Genomic DNA, 17,506 nt, shown 5'->3' with positions numbered 1-17,506 from the left:
CATTTCTCATTATATTTATCATTATCAAACTTGAACCGCTTGGCTTTGCCACCCTACATAAGAGAAGCCAGGCTCTGTCTGCCTGTATAACTGTGCGGGACTCGAAAGGGCCCGGTAGTTATTGGGCTGTCTTTGATTATAAGTGTGGCTTTAAATGTGTGCCCCTAGGAGCCTGGCTCGCCCTCCCACGCCGTAGCCTGCAGAACGCGGGCCCCTCTCTGCTCTCTCTCCACAGATCCACTGAGTTAGCTGAGGAGCAGATTTCTCCAAAGACCAGCTTCTCTCCACCTTCTCTCCTTTTTACAGCATGACTTCTTCTACCTGTGTGCATCTCTCTCTCTCTGGTTCTTCATTTTGATCTTTCCCTGACGGTCTGTGTGTGTCTCTTTATCCTCTCTGAGCTAGGCCTGTTCCCAGCCAACCCTCCCGTGCCGCCCTGCCTCTCCCCGCCCCAGCTTGCCTCCCTCAGTGCCCTCTGTTCATCCTCTGCTTCATTCTTGCATTGCAGGCCAATGGACATAGTTTTTTACACATCGAACACGAAACGGCCGTGTCTCTTCTGAAGAGTTTCCCGAAAGCTGTGGACTTGATCATTTTAAGGGAGAGCACAATGTAAATATTTTTATATCGATACACTGACTTCTTGCTCAGATAAAAAAAAAAAACTGCAAAAAAAAACCTACAAAAAAAAATGGAAAACAGGAACTTGTACATCACGTTTTTATCTAGGAACAGTTTTGCCAATTGCTGGACCAATGGCGAAATACTAGTGCCAAATGTACAATAGAGAAGCTATCTAATAATGTTACATATGGCTTATACGTATATATATATACATATGTGCTGAAATCTTACACTGGTGTGTTTGGAATTCCTTTCTATCTCTCAGCCTGTGGCTGTAGGTGGGTGCGTTTTTCTGCTTATTTATATCGCCTATTATTTTGTACCTATTTTTCCAAGCAGCTTTTCATTTGGATCTTGGAGCATGAAAGCACATCCGCTTTTAAGGACATTTCTTCATCATGACACTGCCTCAACTCTGTAAATGCCTTGTGTAAATATATACATTTACTAGTAAAAATGTAATGTGATCAGAGAGGAGAATGTGAATGAACGACAGTTTTCTGATATTATTCCATTTTTTTGGTTGGGTAACATTTTTAGGAACATTTCTTATTTTCCCCCTAAATAACCCTTTCCCCGTTCACTCACTTCATTTCAGTGAATTCTTGAAGCGTTTTATTATTATGCAGCCCTCTGCTACCGCATTGGGTGTGGTGTTGGGCTGTGTGGCTCTCATAGGAGTTTTGCACAAATCAAACGTCAGAACAAAAAAAGAAAAAGAAAGAATCCAAAAGCAGTATTGTTCCTGCTGTGACTCTTCCGCAGTGCCCTCTGTCGGCCAGCGAAGAGATGAACAATACTGAGATTTTTACACAGGGTATCTATATATAAAAAAAACTCTCCATTCTCCTGCCATGTTAAGAACATGAGCACTTTCACATTTCTTTCTACTTATTAATATTATTATAAATATTAACACTGTTTTAACTGGACATGTAATAGAAATCCACCAGGGGGGTGAAAGTCATTCATTTAAAGTGTACTCAGTGTGTGTTCTCCGTTTCTTAGGTTCTAAACAAAGACATTTACATTCAGACCATTTCTTTCAAGGCTTTGTTGATGTTCTCCTGCTTTAAGGTTTTTTGAGTCACTATGAACAAAGGAATTCATATCATTACACAATAGATATCCACAAGGATCTTTAATGTTTAGAGCATGCTTTCACTTTTTAAACTTGTCTTATTAAGAAAGTTATTAGGGGACATTGTGTTTTTACTAAAGTGTTTTTTACTTTAGTTGCTTTACGTCACTTGAAGTATTTCTTTCTTTTTCTGAACTGTTCAAATCAAAGCAGACATCACCTGCAAAACAGATCATTGTGAAAACTGGTACCACAGTGTACCACAAAGAGATATATACGAACAGCCTGTGTGCCCTGGGCATGTCCAAAATAATGTATACAAATGTAGCATTAGGTGGGACAGTTTTGAGCAAAACTAAGCCTGAGAGCCCCCTCCAAAAAAATCCCCCCAACCATATTTTACTTCAAAAAAAAAAAAAGAAATTTAGTTATATAACGAGCTAAAGTTTGGATGACAGTTAATTGATATAATACTATTGTGACAGAGCATTTGATAATATTATTTTTACTAAATGTTTTCAGTAATTATTTCTAATATATTGATATACTTAGCTTTGCTCAAATTGTGAGATTTTATAAAGATACTAAACTGTATGGAAGAGTATTTAGAAACACGAGAGAACACTCTAGAAGCAAACTTAAAAATTATTTCTACAGTAATTGTGAATTTGTGTCAAACATATATGTATATGGATATACAGATGGTCATTTTTGTATGTGTTTAAAAACTTATTGAATATAAAATCCAATATATGGTACTATTCAGTCTAATTGCAGTATTGATGTACATAATTGTGAATGAAAACATTTAAATAATTTATTCCTATAGATTGTGAATGTACTCAAAGCTTTCTGCAGTATGAAGACTTGAATGCTGTTTCTTTTTTTGTGCAAAAAGTAATTATAAATATAAATAAATAAATATATATAAATATATATATATATATATATATATATATATAGGATATATTTATATATCCTACGATTCCGTTTAGTTAAACAGATTAAGTGACAATTTATCATACAGTTTATTTGCACACGCAAGTTTACTCCTTCCTATTTTTTTCTGAATTATCACAATGTAATTGATGATATATATATATATATATATATATTCTGTGTCTAGAATGCATTTTGCAGATGCTATCTGTACATATTTAAGATAAATTTTAATAATAAAAAACAAAAACTAAAAAAATTTCAAAGCTGTGCAGCAAATAACGAAGCCATTTTCGGCTTTGAGAATACAGATTTTTTTCAGTATCTAAGAGGTGTTTTGAATAATGTATGAAAGTCTTTATTGTACAAATAAAAAGTTCACTATTGTTACTATTTGTCATTCCCTGATGCTTTTTAAAAACACAGAGGTGCACAAATAAAACTACTAAAACTAGCTCTTGCTTTTATATCGTACAGACTATCACAGGCTCTGTATCACTTAGAGATAAAGTGCAAAATAATCATGTCTGGTGTTTTGCAATAAATTACATGCATAACATGAATACATAACAAATTTGTGCATCATTAGACAGATTAGGAGTAGTCTTCAGAAAACCTTACGTAATGATGTACCAAACCAAGATAAATACTAGGAATGAATGGAATTTTAAATGGTGAAAAGACAAATTAAGCCTAGGAATTAATAAAAGGAATTACGCCTGCTTAATTAAGAATGCTGTGTAGTTCAGGACTAGGTTTAAAGATTAAAATCCAGTGTGAAATAGACTTGGGGTGTAGAGAAACAGTATAACAAGTATGAGCTTTTGTCGAACAGCCCACCTGTGTTTACCCCCAGCATTCTGAAACATAGAGCCAATGCTTGCATCAGGCTTACAATGCTCGCAAATAGGGGCATAGAGTTGCCCATGCAAAGAAGGGGAACAGATTGCAAAATTAATTCTGTGGAAATGCATGAATTCCATCTGTTTCTCAAAATATTTCTATTTTTCGTAATTTCAAGACGGCGACGGCTGAGCACTTTTAAAATTCTCAGTGCCTCGTTTTAATTCTACCATTCAAGTGTGGAGTTACTTTTAGTTTATTAATGGTGTAAAAATAGTGATTTCTTAGTTTGGGCAATGCTATGCCCCCATCACTAGCATTGTAAGCCTGTTAGGAGCATCAGCTAAAAGCGATGGTGTATTTCAGGATGTAATTCAGTGACTGCGGGTGGGCTATTAGACAAAAGTTTATACTCATTTTTTTGCTTTACTACACCTCAATTCCATTTAACACTCGACTTCTCCTTTAATCCCTGTCTGCAAAATAGGTCCTTCTGGTTTGATTTGCAGCTAGTTTTGATCTTCTTTGATAATTTATCGTTCTCAGACAGAAAAATCCTACATTTATTAAATGATGGAGTATCAGACAAATGCTAAATTTATTAAATGATGGAGTATCAATGCAGTGTCATTTATTGTATGTTTGGTCAGAAAGTACAAAGTGTGTAATAAGTATGAATAATTGGCAGACGATGCTGGATCTTTTTTTAAAGAAATAATGTGGCATCTGGAGGCTTCTGAAATAAGGCCAGAAAAAAAAAAGACAGCAAGCACATTTCTGATAAACAGTGTGACTGAGATGGTATGTTATGACACAATTCAGAGTAGTGTGTCTTTCTGCAGGATGAGTTTTATGGTAGAAAATATGGCAGTGAGAGTAGTGAAGACTCCACGTGACTTCATGTAGGAATACGGCTTCTGAGATACTCCAGGAGGGAGTCGGTTCCTTTAGCTACAATTGCAGCTCTCGGATTACGGAACGGATTTCCATCCAGCATCAGAGCCCTGTCAAACAGAGACCAGAGGTGAGAGACAATTCCACATCATACAGGACTTCATACAGGACACACCACTTAGCTTTAACTACTTTTAGTGCTCCAGGTGACACGATCTTAAAGGAAGATCTCAAAGGGTTACGATTAAAAAAAAAAATTCTGAATGACATGGGCTGAACTGCTTGCTTTTATTTATGTTGCACATTTTAGAAATGATCAATCCAGGGACCGAAGGCATTTTCATCTGAACAGTGACTAAAAATGGGAATTTCATTCTGATGAATGAAATGAAACCATTAGGATTAAAACAGTCATTATAGTGGTTAGATGTGAAATGGTATAGAAACAGTCTTACTTCATTATTTTTTAAATATATATGGCAAAGGAAGCAAAACAATAAAAAAAAAGTTATTTCTTCCAGATGTATCGTTATTTTGACTTTACCAGTATTACATAAACAGTGGTGGCTGAAAGCCTGTCTGCAAATATTTTTTCCAAAACTTCACCAGATTTTCATACAAGTGCTACAAATACAACCAAATCAAATAAACAAGACCGAAATATTATTAAATAATATTTATTTGAGGAAAAAGAAACAATATTACATATCTATATATTAAATAACTTCTTAATGATATTCTAATAATATTTTGTGATGCACCTGTAATTATGCAGAAGTTTTAGATTAATTTATATTCTACTAATATTTTTGGTGCTTCCACTGTGCACTGAAGAGCATGTTTGCAGATTGTTGTCATTCATACCTCAAACTGGTGCAGTTGCCTAGCTCTGGTGGCACCTGCATGATGTCATTGTTCTGCAGGTCCAGAGTGGACAGTTTATCCAGCAACTTCAGACGGAGAGGATCAATGGCTCCAACTTGATTGTTGCTCATTAAAATGGTCTCCAGGGATAAGATGCGGTACAGCACATCTGGAAAAGCCTTGAATCTAACCAGTAGGAAAATTGTAAAATAATTAAATGCTATTCTGAACAGTATTGATCTTTAGTATTAATAAATAATACACTTGCTGGGACAAAATAAATAAAAAACAAAAGTATCCCCATTACACTGAGTATGCTAACAGATGTAAGTAGGAGTTTAATATCTGATTTGATTGATACATTTGTTTTCTATTTTGTTTTTAAAACCTAGATGACTTTTATTCTTAAACTCTGAACTGAAACTGTAAAAACAATTTTATAGGTTTTCGTTTTGGAAGGAAGAATTCAGAGGATTTGAGAACATTAATGCCAGGACTGGAGAAACAATGACTTTAAAACCTATTGAAAGACAGTATGATGCTCCGCAGCTTAAGAGATTCCAGTTCCATTGGCAGCGATGTCAAAAGATTGTTCCTGGAAAGAAAATCGGGTTGCTGGACATCAGTGAAATTTTGCCTCATAAAATTCCAGCTGTAATTTGATTTGAGAGAGTTTAGACAAGCATGGCCTGAGTTACCTGAGGTCTACATGCACAAGCTGCTGTAGTTTGGAAAACTCTATAGGAACTGCAGAAAGCTTATTAAATCCAAGATTAAGGTCTGCAAGAGTATCTTTCAGCTCCACAATCCTACAGAAATAAAGACATTTACTCAATTCCTCAAGTATAAGACGTGGCAATTGCACAAAAATGCATACAACAATCAGCACTGCTGTCATTTGCTCAGCCATACCTGGGTGGTACTTCAGTCAGCTGATTCTTGCTGAAGTTCACATTGACAACAGCACCGTCACTGACCGCATCAAACACATCATCAGGTATGGCCGCCTCTTGTTTTTGACTACAAATAAAATCGAAAGAAAGAAAAATCCATTTAATTTAGATATCGTTCTTAGTTAGGCATATACAGCTCTGGACAAAATGAAGAGACCACTTCATTTTCTGAATCCGTTTCTCTGATTTTGCTATTTATAGGTACTGTATATGTTTGAGTAAAACAGTGTTGTTTTATTCTATAAACGACGGACAACATTTCTACCAAATTCCAAATAAAAATATTGTCATTTAGAGCATTTATTTGCAGAAATTAAAATGGCTGAAATAACAAAAAACATGCAGAGTTTTCAAACCTCAAATAATGCAAGTTCAGAAATCAACATTTAGTGGAATAACCCTGGTTTTAATGACAATTTTTTATGCATCTTGTCATGTTCTCCTCCACCAGTCCTACACAATGCTTTTGGATAACTGTATGCGAAAATTGAATCAGTTCAGCTTGGTTTGATGGCTTGTGATCATTCATCTTCCTCTTCATTATATTCCAGATGTTTTCAATTTGAAAACAAGAAACTCTTTTAAGTGTTCTCTTTTTTTCCAGAGCTGTATGTGTGATTGTTTAGAATTAACAGAACTCTTTTTTTCACAAGCCCTATATGCGCTTTTGGGATTTTTGTGATGCTGAATTCTAGTGGTCTCCAATCCTGCTACTGGTAAACTACATTCCAGCAGGCTTTAGTGAAAAGCTGCTAAAGAGCAAAATACTGGCAAAAAAAAATTATCCAAGTTTTACTTCTAACGCAAATTTCCACAACTTATTCTGCTCTTCAAGCACTTCTGAAGGCAATAATTAGAACATTAGTCTCCAACACTGCTTGTAGAGAGCTATCTTTCAGGAAAATTAGATCCAATTGTAAGTAGCCTTCAATATTAAGGATATTTATAATAAATATTTATATATTTATTACTTCACTATATCTGTCATACCTCTGGATTTTGTACCAGTTATTGACTGGATCTGAAGAAAATATAGGAAAAAATGTGGGTGAATTATAACTTTTGACCAGTAATGTATATTTAATGTAGTCATTTTGTTTGGGTTCAGCTAAACATTTTCATTTCGGTGCATCCCTACTTTATTTTCAACACTGACTGGATGAATGGGGGTGTTGGAGTTGAACCAGCAGGAAGGTAGTTCTCCAGGAACAGGGTTGGTGGCCAATGGTGCTCTAAGGTGAGAATGATTGGCATTTTGTGTAAATATACACGTATCAAATGAGAGGTATACCTGTATTCTAATGTTTTGAGAGTTTTGATGGCGTGCACATTGATCCTGCTCTGACTAGGGAGTGTCATCGCTGTTTTGGGCTCATCTTTGAGGTTCCCATCTGGCTCCTCTGTACACAAAATGACAAAAGCAGATTGAAACTTGTTTTTAACACAGAGAAAGAAAACTGTGAATTGTACTGTACATTACACTTTAGGGCTGTGACAATTAGTTAAGGTTTTATATTAATGTTTCATCTGATATTACTTAATTTGCTATGGGTTAATTAAAATAGAGACTGGACAACAGGGTGACAATCATAGGTGTGCAGACTTAAGCTGGTAAGGTGCTCAGGTGCACTGGAACAGAAGCTGTGCTCCCAGGAGCAGTGATAAAGGGAATCGCTAAAATAGTCGTTAATTATTTGACTAATAAATAAAAAAGGCTAGATTAGTCAACTACCAAAATAAATTATCATTAGTTGCAGCCCTGCTGCACATTACATCGTATTATGACTGTTTCCTACATTAACTATGCAAGTACCTTGTATCCGACTTCGAAGATATTTCAAGAGTTCACTGGTGCCTTTCTGAAACACAGTGAGAGTACACACATCAGCTCTCTACTCATCAGCTATCAGTAACTTCAATTTAATTTAATATAGAACTTACGGTAAGGAGCTCTCTGCGGATCGTCCTCAGAGGATTGCCCTCCAGGGTCAGGGACGTAAGCTTAGGCAAGTTTCCAAGACCACACGGTATACTGTTCCAAAAAGCAGAGACAGAAAAAACAGTCAAAAGAATAAATCAATCATTTATCAAAATCACCAATCACTATTGGATCACATATAATGTAGACTTACTGAAAACGTCAGTAGAAACACGGGATGTCAATATTAAATTGCATTAATGTCATAGCATATTTTAAATACTGTTGCTGATTAATACAATTACATGATTAATCATAATTAAGATGATGATTTTTTTTTTTTTTAGCTGGTAGTTAAGCAAAAGACAATAATAATGGTGTAGTGTGGTTTAGACCCGACAGACTGGATATAAACTAGACTTTTTTTTTACTGTGTTATAATATATCAGGGCAGTTTTGATGCATTTCAAATTAGAATATTGGAATATGCTGAGTTATTGATTTGACTGGCAGTAACAACATTTTACATTTTTGAAGCATCAGTGATCCAGACCTTTTCCATCTGATTCAGATCCTTTAAAAATATTGTGATCGATCACGTGATGGGATCAGGGACATCCATAATAAACATATCAATGCGTAAGTGTGCCCTTTAAGGTAGATTTGTTCAAACAAACATAAAAAAATTTATCCGATCTAAGCCAAAAAATTAATTAGGCTTGTAATGTAACCCATTGTAGTCCAATAAACCGTCTTTTAGTTGTGGAAGAACAGAAAATATGCAGCATAACACTGCTTCTGAAATCTTTAGTAACTGTGTGGAGCAATTCTGTAAACATAAACCAGACTCTTCTTGTGGAAGAGTAGAGTTAAAGTGCTTCTATTAAAATCAGACTAAAAATGTACTAACAAATTCCTAAAAGGGTGCCTACAGCTGCAGCTGTAAACAAATCTAAAAATTACATTTTCAAGCTGACATGTAAAATTACTAGGCTGGGTATTTAAATGAAAGCATGCACAAAACACAGCGGGGGTTTAGAGGCTAAACATGTGAAGGAATATCTCTTGCACCTGCTGAGGTCATTGTTAGTAAGATCCAGGCGCTGCAGGCCTTGCAGTAGGGTTATTTCCTCAGGAAGACTCTTCACCTTGTTATCTCTCAGCTCCAGAACACTCAGAGCGCTCAGGTGCTTTAGGTGTGCTGCCTCCAAAACCTCGATCTGATTATTACCACAGTGAAGTTCCTGGAAATAGACAGAGATGAATAGTATGAGAGTAAACACTGTTTTCTGGTTTATACTGGCAAACTTAGGTTGTACTGTTATTAATGGCAGTGATTTGGCAGCCACTTTATTTCTGGATAATAATTTTTTTGTACATGTAAATGTTTCTCTGTTCAACAATTAGCCCAAAGAAAATAAATATATATGTCTATTTTTTCAGAAGCCGGACCAGTTTGCTTTCAGTTTTTAAAAAGAATAAAATTACCATATTTCTGGCATTACCCCAAAATGTTATCTTTTTAGCTTCTTAGGTTCAGAACCATTTTACATCTTTAATGACTCATCTTTAATGATCATTATGCACTGAAATTTCCCACATACCTTCAGTGTTTTGCAGGAAGGCAGCTCCGGGAGGAAGCGCAGTTTGTTATGCCTCAAGTACAGCTGCTCAAGAGAAGCCATCTGGGCCAGAACGGGTGGTACACTCTCCAACTGATTTCGAGAGCAGTCCAGCATTCTCAAGTCTATGGAAGGAAAACAATTTAGCAAATATTTCTTTTCCCAAATAACATCAGCTAAACTGGGCACAGCTGTGCTGACACTTACTCTTCATTTCACTGATTGCAGACGGCAGACTCTTCAAACTGTTGAAGGACAGATTAAGTTTTACGAGGTTGTTGAGGTTCGCCAGCCCGTCCGGTACAATGATTAATTTGTTGTTGGAGAGATCCTTTAGAACAAAAGAGAAGTTAAAAAAGAAAAAGAGAAAATGAAGAGGATAACGTAAGAAGTTAAAGTAAATATCTGGGCAATGTATCATGCCACAAGATTCTGGTGGTACCACAAGATAATAATAAACACAGGCAAAATCCATTGCATCACTGGGATTACGTTATTTTAATAGCAGTCATTAAAATCACATTAAACAATGGGCCCATCACAACAATTACATTATCAACTTATCGTACTATATGTGTGTAAAAACATTGTTTTAGTAATGTTTTATTTATATAATTATACTTAAACATTGTATAATCCAATCCCAATTTTTTAATAACCCTAGAAATTAGAAGGTTCATTGCTCTTTATAATGTTAATTGTTATTGTGACAGGCCCATTAGACATACTATTCTAAATGTTTTCTTGAAGTGACTGACCATCAATATTATTATAACAGTAATATTTTTACTTATTGAGCCACCTTTTGACTAAACATGTGAATTTAAATTTCAGAGAGTCCTACAATTCTTAACAAATCTACTCACAAGGTCCTCCAATTGACAGAGCTGTCCTAATTCTGATGGTAGTTGTTCGAGTAAATTCTGTTGGAGATGGAGACATCGCAGATTTGTAAGATTCCACAGCTCCAAAGGCAGATCTGTCATTTTATTGTGACTGGATAGAACAACAGCAATCGTTACCTTCAGAATAATTTTACAACAGCTGTATTAAAAAAAGGTCCAGTAAAAGCTCTGTGTAACTACCTCAGGTTGAGTTTCTGTAACTGCTCCAACTCCCCAATAGTTGCTGGCAGTGTTCTGAGCTGATTGTCATGAATCTGAAAAAGGTCATTCACACAACATGTCAATATGTTCACACAAATTATTTAATTAACTATTTCAATTTTATAACAGCTCTAAAGCAACTTACATCCAGGACGACTAGGGCGGGTAGAAGTTTAACATCTTCAGACAGTGTTTCCAGCTTGTTTGAAGAGAGCAGAAGCTTGGTTAAATCTGTCTGTTCCCACCATCGGTCTGATGCAGAGAAAGACACGTTCTGCTGGGCTTCCTCAGGCGGGTCAATGTTCAGCCTCCATACACTCTGGGGAACTAAAGTAAAGACAAAGTAAAGGTTATTAGGCAGCTACTAGATATAAATTATTAATAATTTAAGTTGGGGGTGTAAGAAAAAAATTGTCATATAAATATTTTGTTTTGCAATTCAAAAAGACAATATCACTTTTTATTACTTTACATGTAAAGTTTGGTGTCAGGCAGTGGTTCAATTCGTGTTTAAACACTAGGGCTGTGACGATAATTTTATTACCGCAATACCGCGGTTATGGGACGTCACCGCGGTGATGAGCTCATTACCGTCATTACCGCATTTTTTATGGCTGTCAAATCTGATTGACTGCGTTTTGAGCGGTAGTAAAATGCTCCATATAAGCACAACTGTGGTGAATTCAGTATTAATATGTCAAGTGTAAGTCCTACACTATAGGGCTGTGCAATATATCAAATATATTTTGATCGCGATAGATATTGGTGTCAAACGATCTCAAAATTCATAATATCGAATATAAATTTTTTTGTCATTTATCTGTGCTGCCGCTGCACTGGCGCGGCAGCGAATGGGTTAAGCAAAACGCGGTGCGTGGTACTCATTGAGGCCAGAACAGCTCTGGAGTCTCCTGCTCACTTCGTCTCCATTGAGGCTGCTGAAGAGAGTGAAGATTAGCAGCACTAATATTGCCTCGGAAATGGAAGCTACAGGGCAGGCTCAGTAAGTTGAGAAAAAAGGAAGAAAAAGACTCAGAACAGAAGAGAATCATCTGCAAGATTTGCCGGAAAGTGGTGTCTGCACCTCTCGCCAACACATCAAACTAATTCACCCACCTCAAGGTAAACCATAGAGCCATGTAAGGTGTTCCGTGGTCACATTTTGAGAAAGTAAAATATATTAATTCATTGTCTGGCTGCTGGCTGTTCTGCGTGAGCACCGCGGAGAACGCGCGGCATTGCGCCTCAGTCTTGGTAAAAATAGTAAGGTTGGTTGAAGTGTAGTTCAAACAGCAAAGCAATGATATAAAACTATAACCACCATCTTTACTGAAATGTTGTTATCTGACCAAGTCTGAGGTAAAATGCGCTGCGCCTAGTCTCTTTCACAGCACGCGGAACTGAGTTCAGAACCGCTACAAATATAACCATATAAAACTCAGTTCAGATAAATACACTTCAGATGAGTAAGGACACGTAAAGTGAAACAAAAATTGTCAAACATAAAGGACAGGTTTCTATTATTTTAAAATGGAACTAATGTCTTTTTTTGGTCGGTTGTCTCTTGCGAGCCGATTTCTTAACGTCACGACATTTTAATCAACATATTATATGACGCGGGTCCCGTCAGGATATCTTGCGGCACAGACAGAACTGAATTGTTATTGGCGGGAACAGGAGTTTAATCAATCCAGAGTTTGTGGGAGCACATTAATAAATGGTTAAGAAAATTGTAATAATCACGCAGTGATTCTCATGCACGCAACAAAAAAACCCTAAGCACAAAAAAGGAGCGGAGAATGGACCGACACGCGCACACACACACCGATTTTTTTTTTTTGTAATGTGGTAAGAAACGTGACCGCACTATTCAGCGCGGTTTTAATATTTTTTTTTTTTAAGCACTAAATGTAATTTATTAAATTTATTTAGGACCGCGGGGCAGGTGCGGCAAAACTGTGTATGTGGCGGGCTGATGCGGGATTAAAAGAAGGATTTTTTTTGCGGAACGGTAACGGGACAAAAAAGAAATGATGTCTGAATTAATTTCCTCCAATCGAATATAATTTAACATGGTTTAAGAATATAAAATAATTTATAAACAAACGAAATATTTAATATTGAGCTAATAGCCCAAGTGCAAAAATACAAAATCTGTAATACTCTGCACTGCACAATTCAAACGAAATAGCCGTAACGCAGCTGCGCTCCTGCCCTGCGATGCAGCCGAAGCCTGGTGTGAGGCAGCAGAAATTCTGGGGTGAAAACTACATAACTACACAACATAAGGAGACATAATGCACTCCAAATATTCAGAAGGGAAGTGAAATAAATGATACTGTACAGATATAATCTGTATCTAGTAGATATTTAATGAGAAATAAGAAGAGTGTGAATAATAAAAAAAAAAACAGACGCCTATCACAGACTTCTTGAGCCTTGAGCCCGAACGGCCCGAGGAAAGGGGTGAGAAATATATTTTTTTCGGGGCCGGGGGTCAGTGGAAAATTTTGCTGTGGATTAATTCGTCTTTTTTTTTTAAACGAATATTAGAATATTCGCTACCAATTACTGCCGAATATCCTGAGCTCAAAACCGCTATTCGGGCCAGCCCTAAAATAGATCTATGGATGGAGAAGGGGGAGGCGGACAAGCTCCTCCTTCAAAAAGTCTGCTCGGAAAAAGACAGGTTAGCTGTACAATGACGAATTATACAGGCAGCATATGTTCACTTGTTATGCTGTATTTATGGTTTATGTAGAGGTTGTATGTAGGCTGTATGGTTCGAAGAATAAAGATTTGTTACCAATAAATTTGGTTTTTTTTTTTTTTTGGGGGGGGGGTGGTTTGGGGTCTCGCGGTTAACCGCAATATCGCGGTGATGCGTTAGTTTTTTACCGCGGTTATAAAAAATCAATACCGCCCCAGCCCTATTAAACACTACCCACTCCATAGCAGTGATGTAGTTGGTCTTTAAATCCCACTGATCTGATTTCATAAAAAGTACACCTTTCTTTAAATTCACATTTTATTAATTGTGACAGAGTTTTAATAGATAGATTTATATGTTATTGAACTCAAAGGAACATTTTAGACATCCAGTAGCAGATATGCATAGTACACAGAAGTTATAAAAGAAGGATACGATAGAAACACAGAGAATAAAGATACAATAAAAAAATAAGCTTGTATAAAAGTGGAGTCCTTTAGTGTCCGTGTAATGAAGGTAGTGCAGGTAAACACAGTAAAAACAACAATGTACACCAGTTGCTGTGCATATTAAGAAGATGATTGATGTCATCCATACAGACAGTGCAAGAATGCAGGTATATAATAATTAAGCAGTGCAAAACATTTGCAAAGACATAAACACTGGACAATAAATAAAAAAAGAAAAACTAGAAGTGCAGAATAAGGGTAAAATAATATAAAAATAGGGCATCTAGCAGGATGTGTCTTTTTCAGTGATAGGGGTATTGGAGTGACCAGAGTGAAAAAGTGTCTGAGTTTCTAGTTTGCTGTGCTGAGAGAAGTTGAACAGTCTTATGGCCTGAGGGACAAAAGACTTTCTGACTTTCTTTATACTACAGACTAAAATCTGATTAAACCATTCACAATATATAAAATCAACTAACAGGCTACTTCTACTGTAACTAGCCTCAAAAGCCAGGTTATACAGTTGGTAAACATAGCCTGGCCACTGCAGATACACTAGTTAAATAGCTAGTTAGCTAGGTTAACTATTTGTTACTACACTAGTGTGGCTTAAAAATGGTTGTTTCGTTTAATTGTTGCTATATAACGTAAATAACCTAACTAGCTAAACTAGCTAACGTTAGTTACAATTGTGAGTAGCCATGGTTACTACAGGTACACTGCTACTACTGGATAACATAACCCAAATGCTAATTAAACGCACTTAATTCCAGCTCATATGTACGGTAATAGTGAAGTTTGAACTAGGCTATATAGTAAGCTAAGTTAGTTGGTTAGGTAACATAGCTAGCTAGTTAGCTAACCTACCACAGTGCAGTAAGGTACAGCTAGCTAAGCTAACTTGTGTAGGTTACCTGCAGTAACCAGGCTAACGCTGGTTAACCTAACTACTGTAACGTTAGCTAACTAACTAGCCACAATAAAATAGCTTAGATTAATATGGTAAAGTTAGCAGGTAACTAGTTAGCCAGCATAGGGTATATTAACTCTGGTTAACTAGCTGGCCTTGAGCTGTTTGTTTTTAGCCTACAACCACAGCCTGGCTACCGCAGGTAGGTTACACTGGTTAGTTAACGCTAGCTAACCTAACGTTGGGTTAGCTAACTGGGTGGTTACGTTAAACTGTTGCTAGTTAGATAACCTAGCTAGGTTAGCTAGTTACAATTTTGGGTAGTTACAGTAGTTAACAATAGCAGGTAACTTACACTAGTTAGCTAACACGTTAACTATTTGTTACTGCACTATTGTGGCTAATTAAGAGTAAGTTAGTTTTTTGCTAGTTAAATAACCTAGCTTAGCTAGTTAAAATTGTGGGTAACTTAGGTAACCTATGCTGGGTTACTGCAGGTACACTGCTGCTACCTCTGGATAACAAAACCCAAATGCGAGGTAGGTAACGTTAACTAACTATCGGTTAACTAAACTAACCCAGCGTTACCTGGTTTAAACCTAGTTTGTGTGTTTGTACCTTCTGTCAGACCGCGCCCAGACAGATTTAACTGTCCGCTCTGTCTGGCGCCCTTCAGCAGCCCGTTGGGTACCGGGCATTCCTCCTTCTGCTGCCTGAATCCCGCTCTGGAGTCCAGCCCTGCTCCTCTTTTAAAGCGAGACATGATCTCGGCGAGGACCGGAGCTGAGTTTAAAGCTAATGTAGAAGTGCTGGATAATAAAAGAGCTCCACTTCACAGCAGTAGCTGTAGGGAGCTGTCAGTGTAGTGTAGTAGTTTTCTATGAAGAGTAGAGGAGCGCGCCGAGTGAAGCTCACAGCAACCAGCACCGCACCCCGCACTCTATATTAAAAGTCCAACCAAAAAAGAAAGTAAAGAAACAAGAATCAATAAAAAGAACAGGACAAACAAAGCTGTCAGAAAAACTTACAAATAACAGGAAAAGCAAAGGATAAAAAATACAATAAATAAAAATAATATGACCGAAAAAGCCAAAAATGAAAAAGAATAAAAATAAAAAGTTATAAAAAGAAATAAAGATAAAAACAACGAAATAAACAAATAAATAAAATAATACAAAAATACAATAGGAAAAAAGGGAAAAATAAAGAGAAAAGAGAAACAGATAGCAAAGAACATTGAATAAACGTTTTTTTTTGGATGATTTTGATGATGGAAAATCAACCTTAAAACAAACTTTATTTAACATTCCATCACAGTCATGAAATGTTCAAACTCTAACAGTGACATAATGTTTTGAATGGTTGGGTCGAGTTCTTCTACACTCAAATTAATTATTTTATTTGAAAGGAGCTCCCACATTTAATAATAATAATAATAATAATAATAATAATAATATTATACAATTATTATACTGTTGTTGTTGTTATTATTATTATACAACTTTACATATCCATTTCTACTCTGGAAGACCACAGTACAGACTATAATAATAGTATAAAAACAAGATATACATATTTATTATATTTAAGTATTGATACAAATCATATATATGAAACCATATGGTTGAGTCAACAATTAATCAATGTGTTAGCGATGAAAATATGAATGCTATTTCAAATAATTATTATTATTATGTTTTTTTCCTCCTACTGCCGCTACAACGTTAGTTGTCTACAGTGCAGCCTCTCACATCACTCTTTCACTACATCTCAGTGATCAAATCATGAAGAAAATATTGTTTGTGAAATGTGTGAAACCTAACCAGCAGTCTCTGTGCTGTCCAGCAGATGGTGCTGTTGTCATTATCATTATATCCAGAAAACCAGGCTGATAAGAGTCTTAAATTGTGCAAAATTCCAGCCAGCATTCTCATGCGGGGCAGGTGGGTGAGTCTGTATGTGTGTTTTATGTTTAGTGTACAACCCAGTTGGGGCCCATATTTACCCCCTCCTGGTCCCGTCTCTGACATGTATTAATGGGGCCTATATGCACCCATGGACAAAACTTCATTTTTTTGTTTCTTAGTTGTTGTGCACATTTGCATGTCATCTGGGAGACGAATAATCTGAAACCTACCCTTTGGATTTTAAGTTCAAACTAAACCCAATTCCGTTTAAATCAAAAGTAGGTTAAGTATAAGTGAATTAATGCTAAACTAGGATCACCTCAGTTTAATTCACAGGTAAACTATATGGTTGCACTTATCATACATAGCACAATCTCTGTTTATCAGTTATCATGCTGTCCTTTCTGGACAGCCAGCCTTAATACCTGCCTGAACTTTGCACTATGGAGATATGACCGAACACGAGCAAAGACCTTTAACATAATCTTACACAGAAATGGATTTCTTCTAGAAGAACAGTTGTTAAGTGTGAACGTGTGAATTGTTATCATATTCTGAAAGCAATATCAGGATATTATTGTGATAACTAGATTGCAACAAAATGAAAATTCAAGTTTACTTAGTTGATATTATTGCATATATGATATTATATGACACACCCCTATTAGAGATTTTCACCAGATTGTAAC

The 17,506-nt window shown here is 36.3% G+C and overlaps 2 protein-coding genes across 14 annotated transcripts in view; one reads left to right on the top strand and one right to left on the bottom strand.

Moving 5' to 3' along the window:
• lrrc7 (leucine rich repeat containing 7) overlaps positions 1-3,034 on the top strand; it is a 223,839-nt gene extending 220,805 nt beyond the window's left edge. For 4 of the 9 annotated variants that reach the window (XM_015605571.3, XM_007248271.4, XM_007248262.4 and 1 more), the window contains one exon: positions 509-3,034. In XM_015605571.3, coding sequence (XP_015461057.2) covers positions 509-616 — 108 coding nt within the window. In that variant the 3' untranslated portion in view covers positions 617-3,034. Of the gene's footprint in view, positions 1-168 lie in introns of all 9 variants that reach the window. The other 5 variants (XM_007248268.4, XM_022675163.2, XM_007248263.4 and 2 more) reach the window with 5 other exon arrangements.
• Positions 3,035-4,080: 1,046 nt separating this feature from the next.
• lrrc40 (leucine rich repeat containing 40) lies at positions 4,081-15,860 on the bottom strand. 5 transcript variants are annotated; one of them, XM_022675167.2, is made up of 15 exons: positions 15,529-15,856; positions 10,990-11,171; positions 10,824-10,897; positions 10,605-10,734; positions 9,946-10,069; positions 9,721-9,863; positions 9,188-9,360; positions 8,140-8,230; positions 8,012-8,057; positions 7,490-7,598; positions 6,158-6,265; positions 5,944-6,054; positions 5,766-5,840; positions 5,246-5,431; positions 4,081-4,491 (listed from the first exon to the last, which is right to left on the bottom strand). In XM_022675167.2, the coding sequence occupies exons 1-15, from the start codon at positions 15,671-15,673 to the stop codon at positions 4,386-4,388; spliced, it is 1,803 nt and encodes a 600-aa protein (XP_022530888.2). In that variant the 5' UTR covers positions 15,674-15,856; the 3' UTR covers positions 4,081-4,385. The 5 variants fall into 5 exon arrangements, 4 of the variants coding, with proteins under 4 accessions (XP_022530888.2, XP_022530889.2, XP_022530890.2 ...); XM_022675168.2 differs by lacking the exon at positions 5,766-5,840 and having other exon boundaries at positions 15,529-15,858; XR_007439326.1 differs by lacking the exon at positions 4,081-4,491 and having other exon boundaries at positions 5,307-5,431; positions 5,766-5,860; positions 15,529-15,860.
• Positions 15,861-17,506: the final 1,646 nt, after the last annotated feature.

Source organism: Astyanax mexicanus, chromosome 5 (assembly GCF_023375975.1).
Source record: "Astyanax mexicanus isolate ESR-SI-001 chromosome 5, AstMex3_surface, whole genome shotgun sequence".
NCBI lineage: Eukaryota > Metazoa > Chordata > Actinopteri > Characiformes > Acestrorhamphidae > Astyanax > Astyanax mexicanus.
Note: the sequence above shows the minus strand (reverse complement) of the source record. Positions and strands in the feature narration are given on the sequence as shown.

Excerpts from the sequence above, each read along its gene's own strand:
- lrrc40 (XM_022675167.2), bottom strand. The coding sequence starts at position 15,673 with ATGTCTCGCTTTAAAAGAGGAGCAGGGCTGGACTCCAGAGCGGGATTC. Across the intron at positions 11,172-15,528 it reads TGGGCGCGGTCTGACAGAAG|TTCCCCAGAGTGTATGGAGG; the intron begins GTACAAACACAC and ends TCTTTACTTTAG. Across the intron at positions 9,361-9,720 it reads CTTCCTGCAAAACACTGAAG|GAACTTCACTGTGGTAATAA; the intron begins GTATGTGGGAAA and ends GTCTATTTCCAG.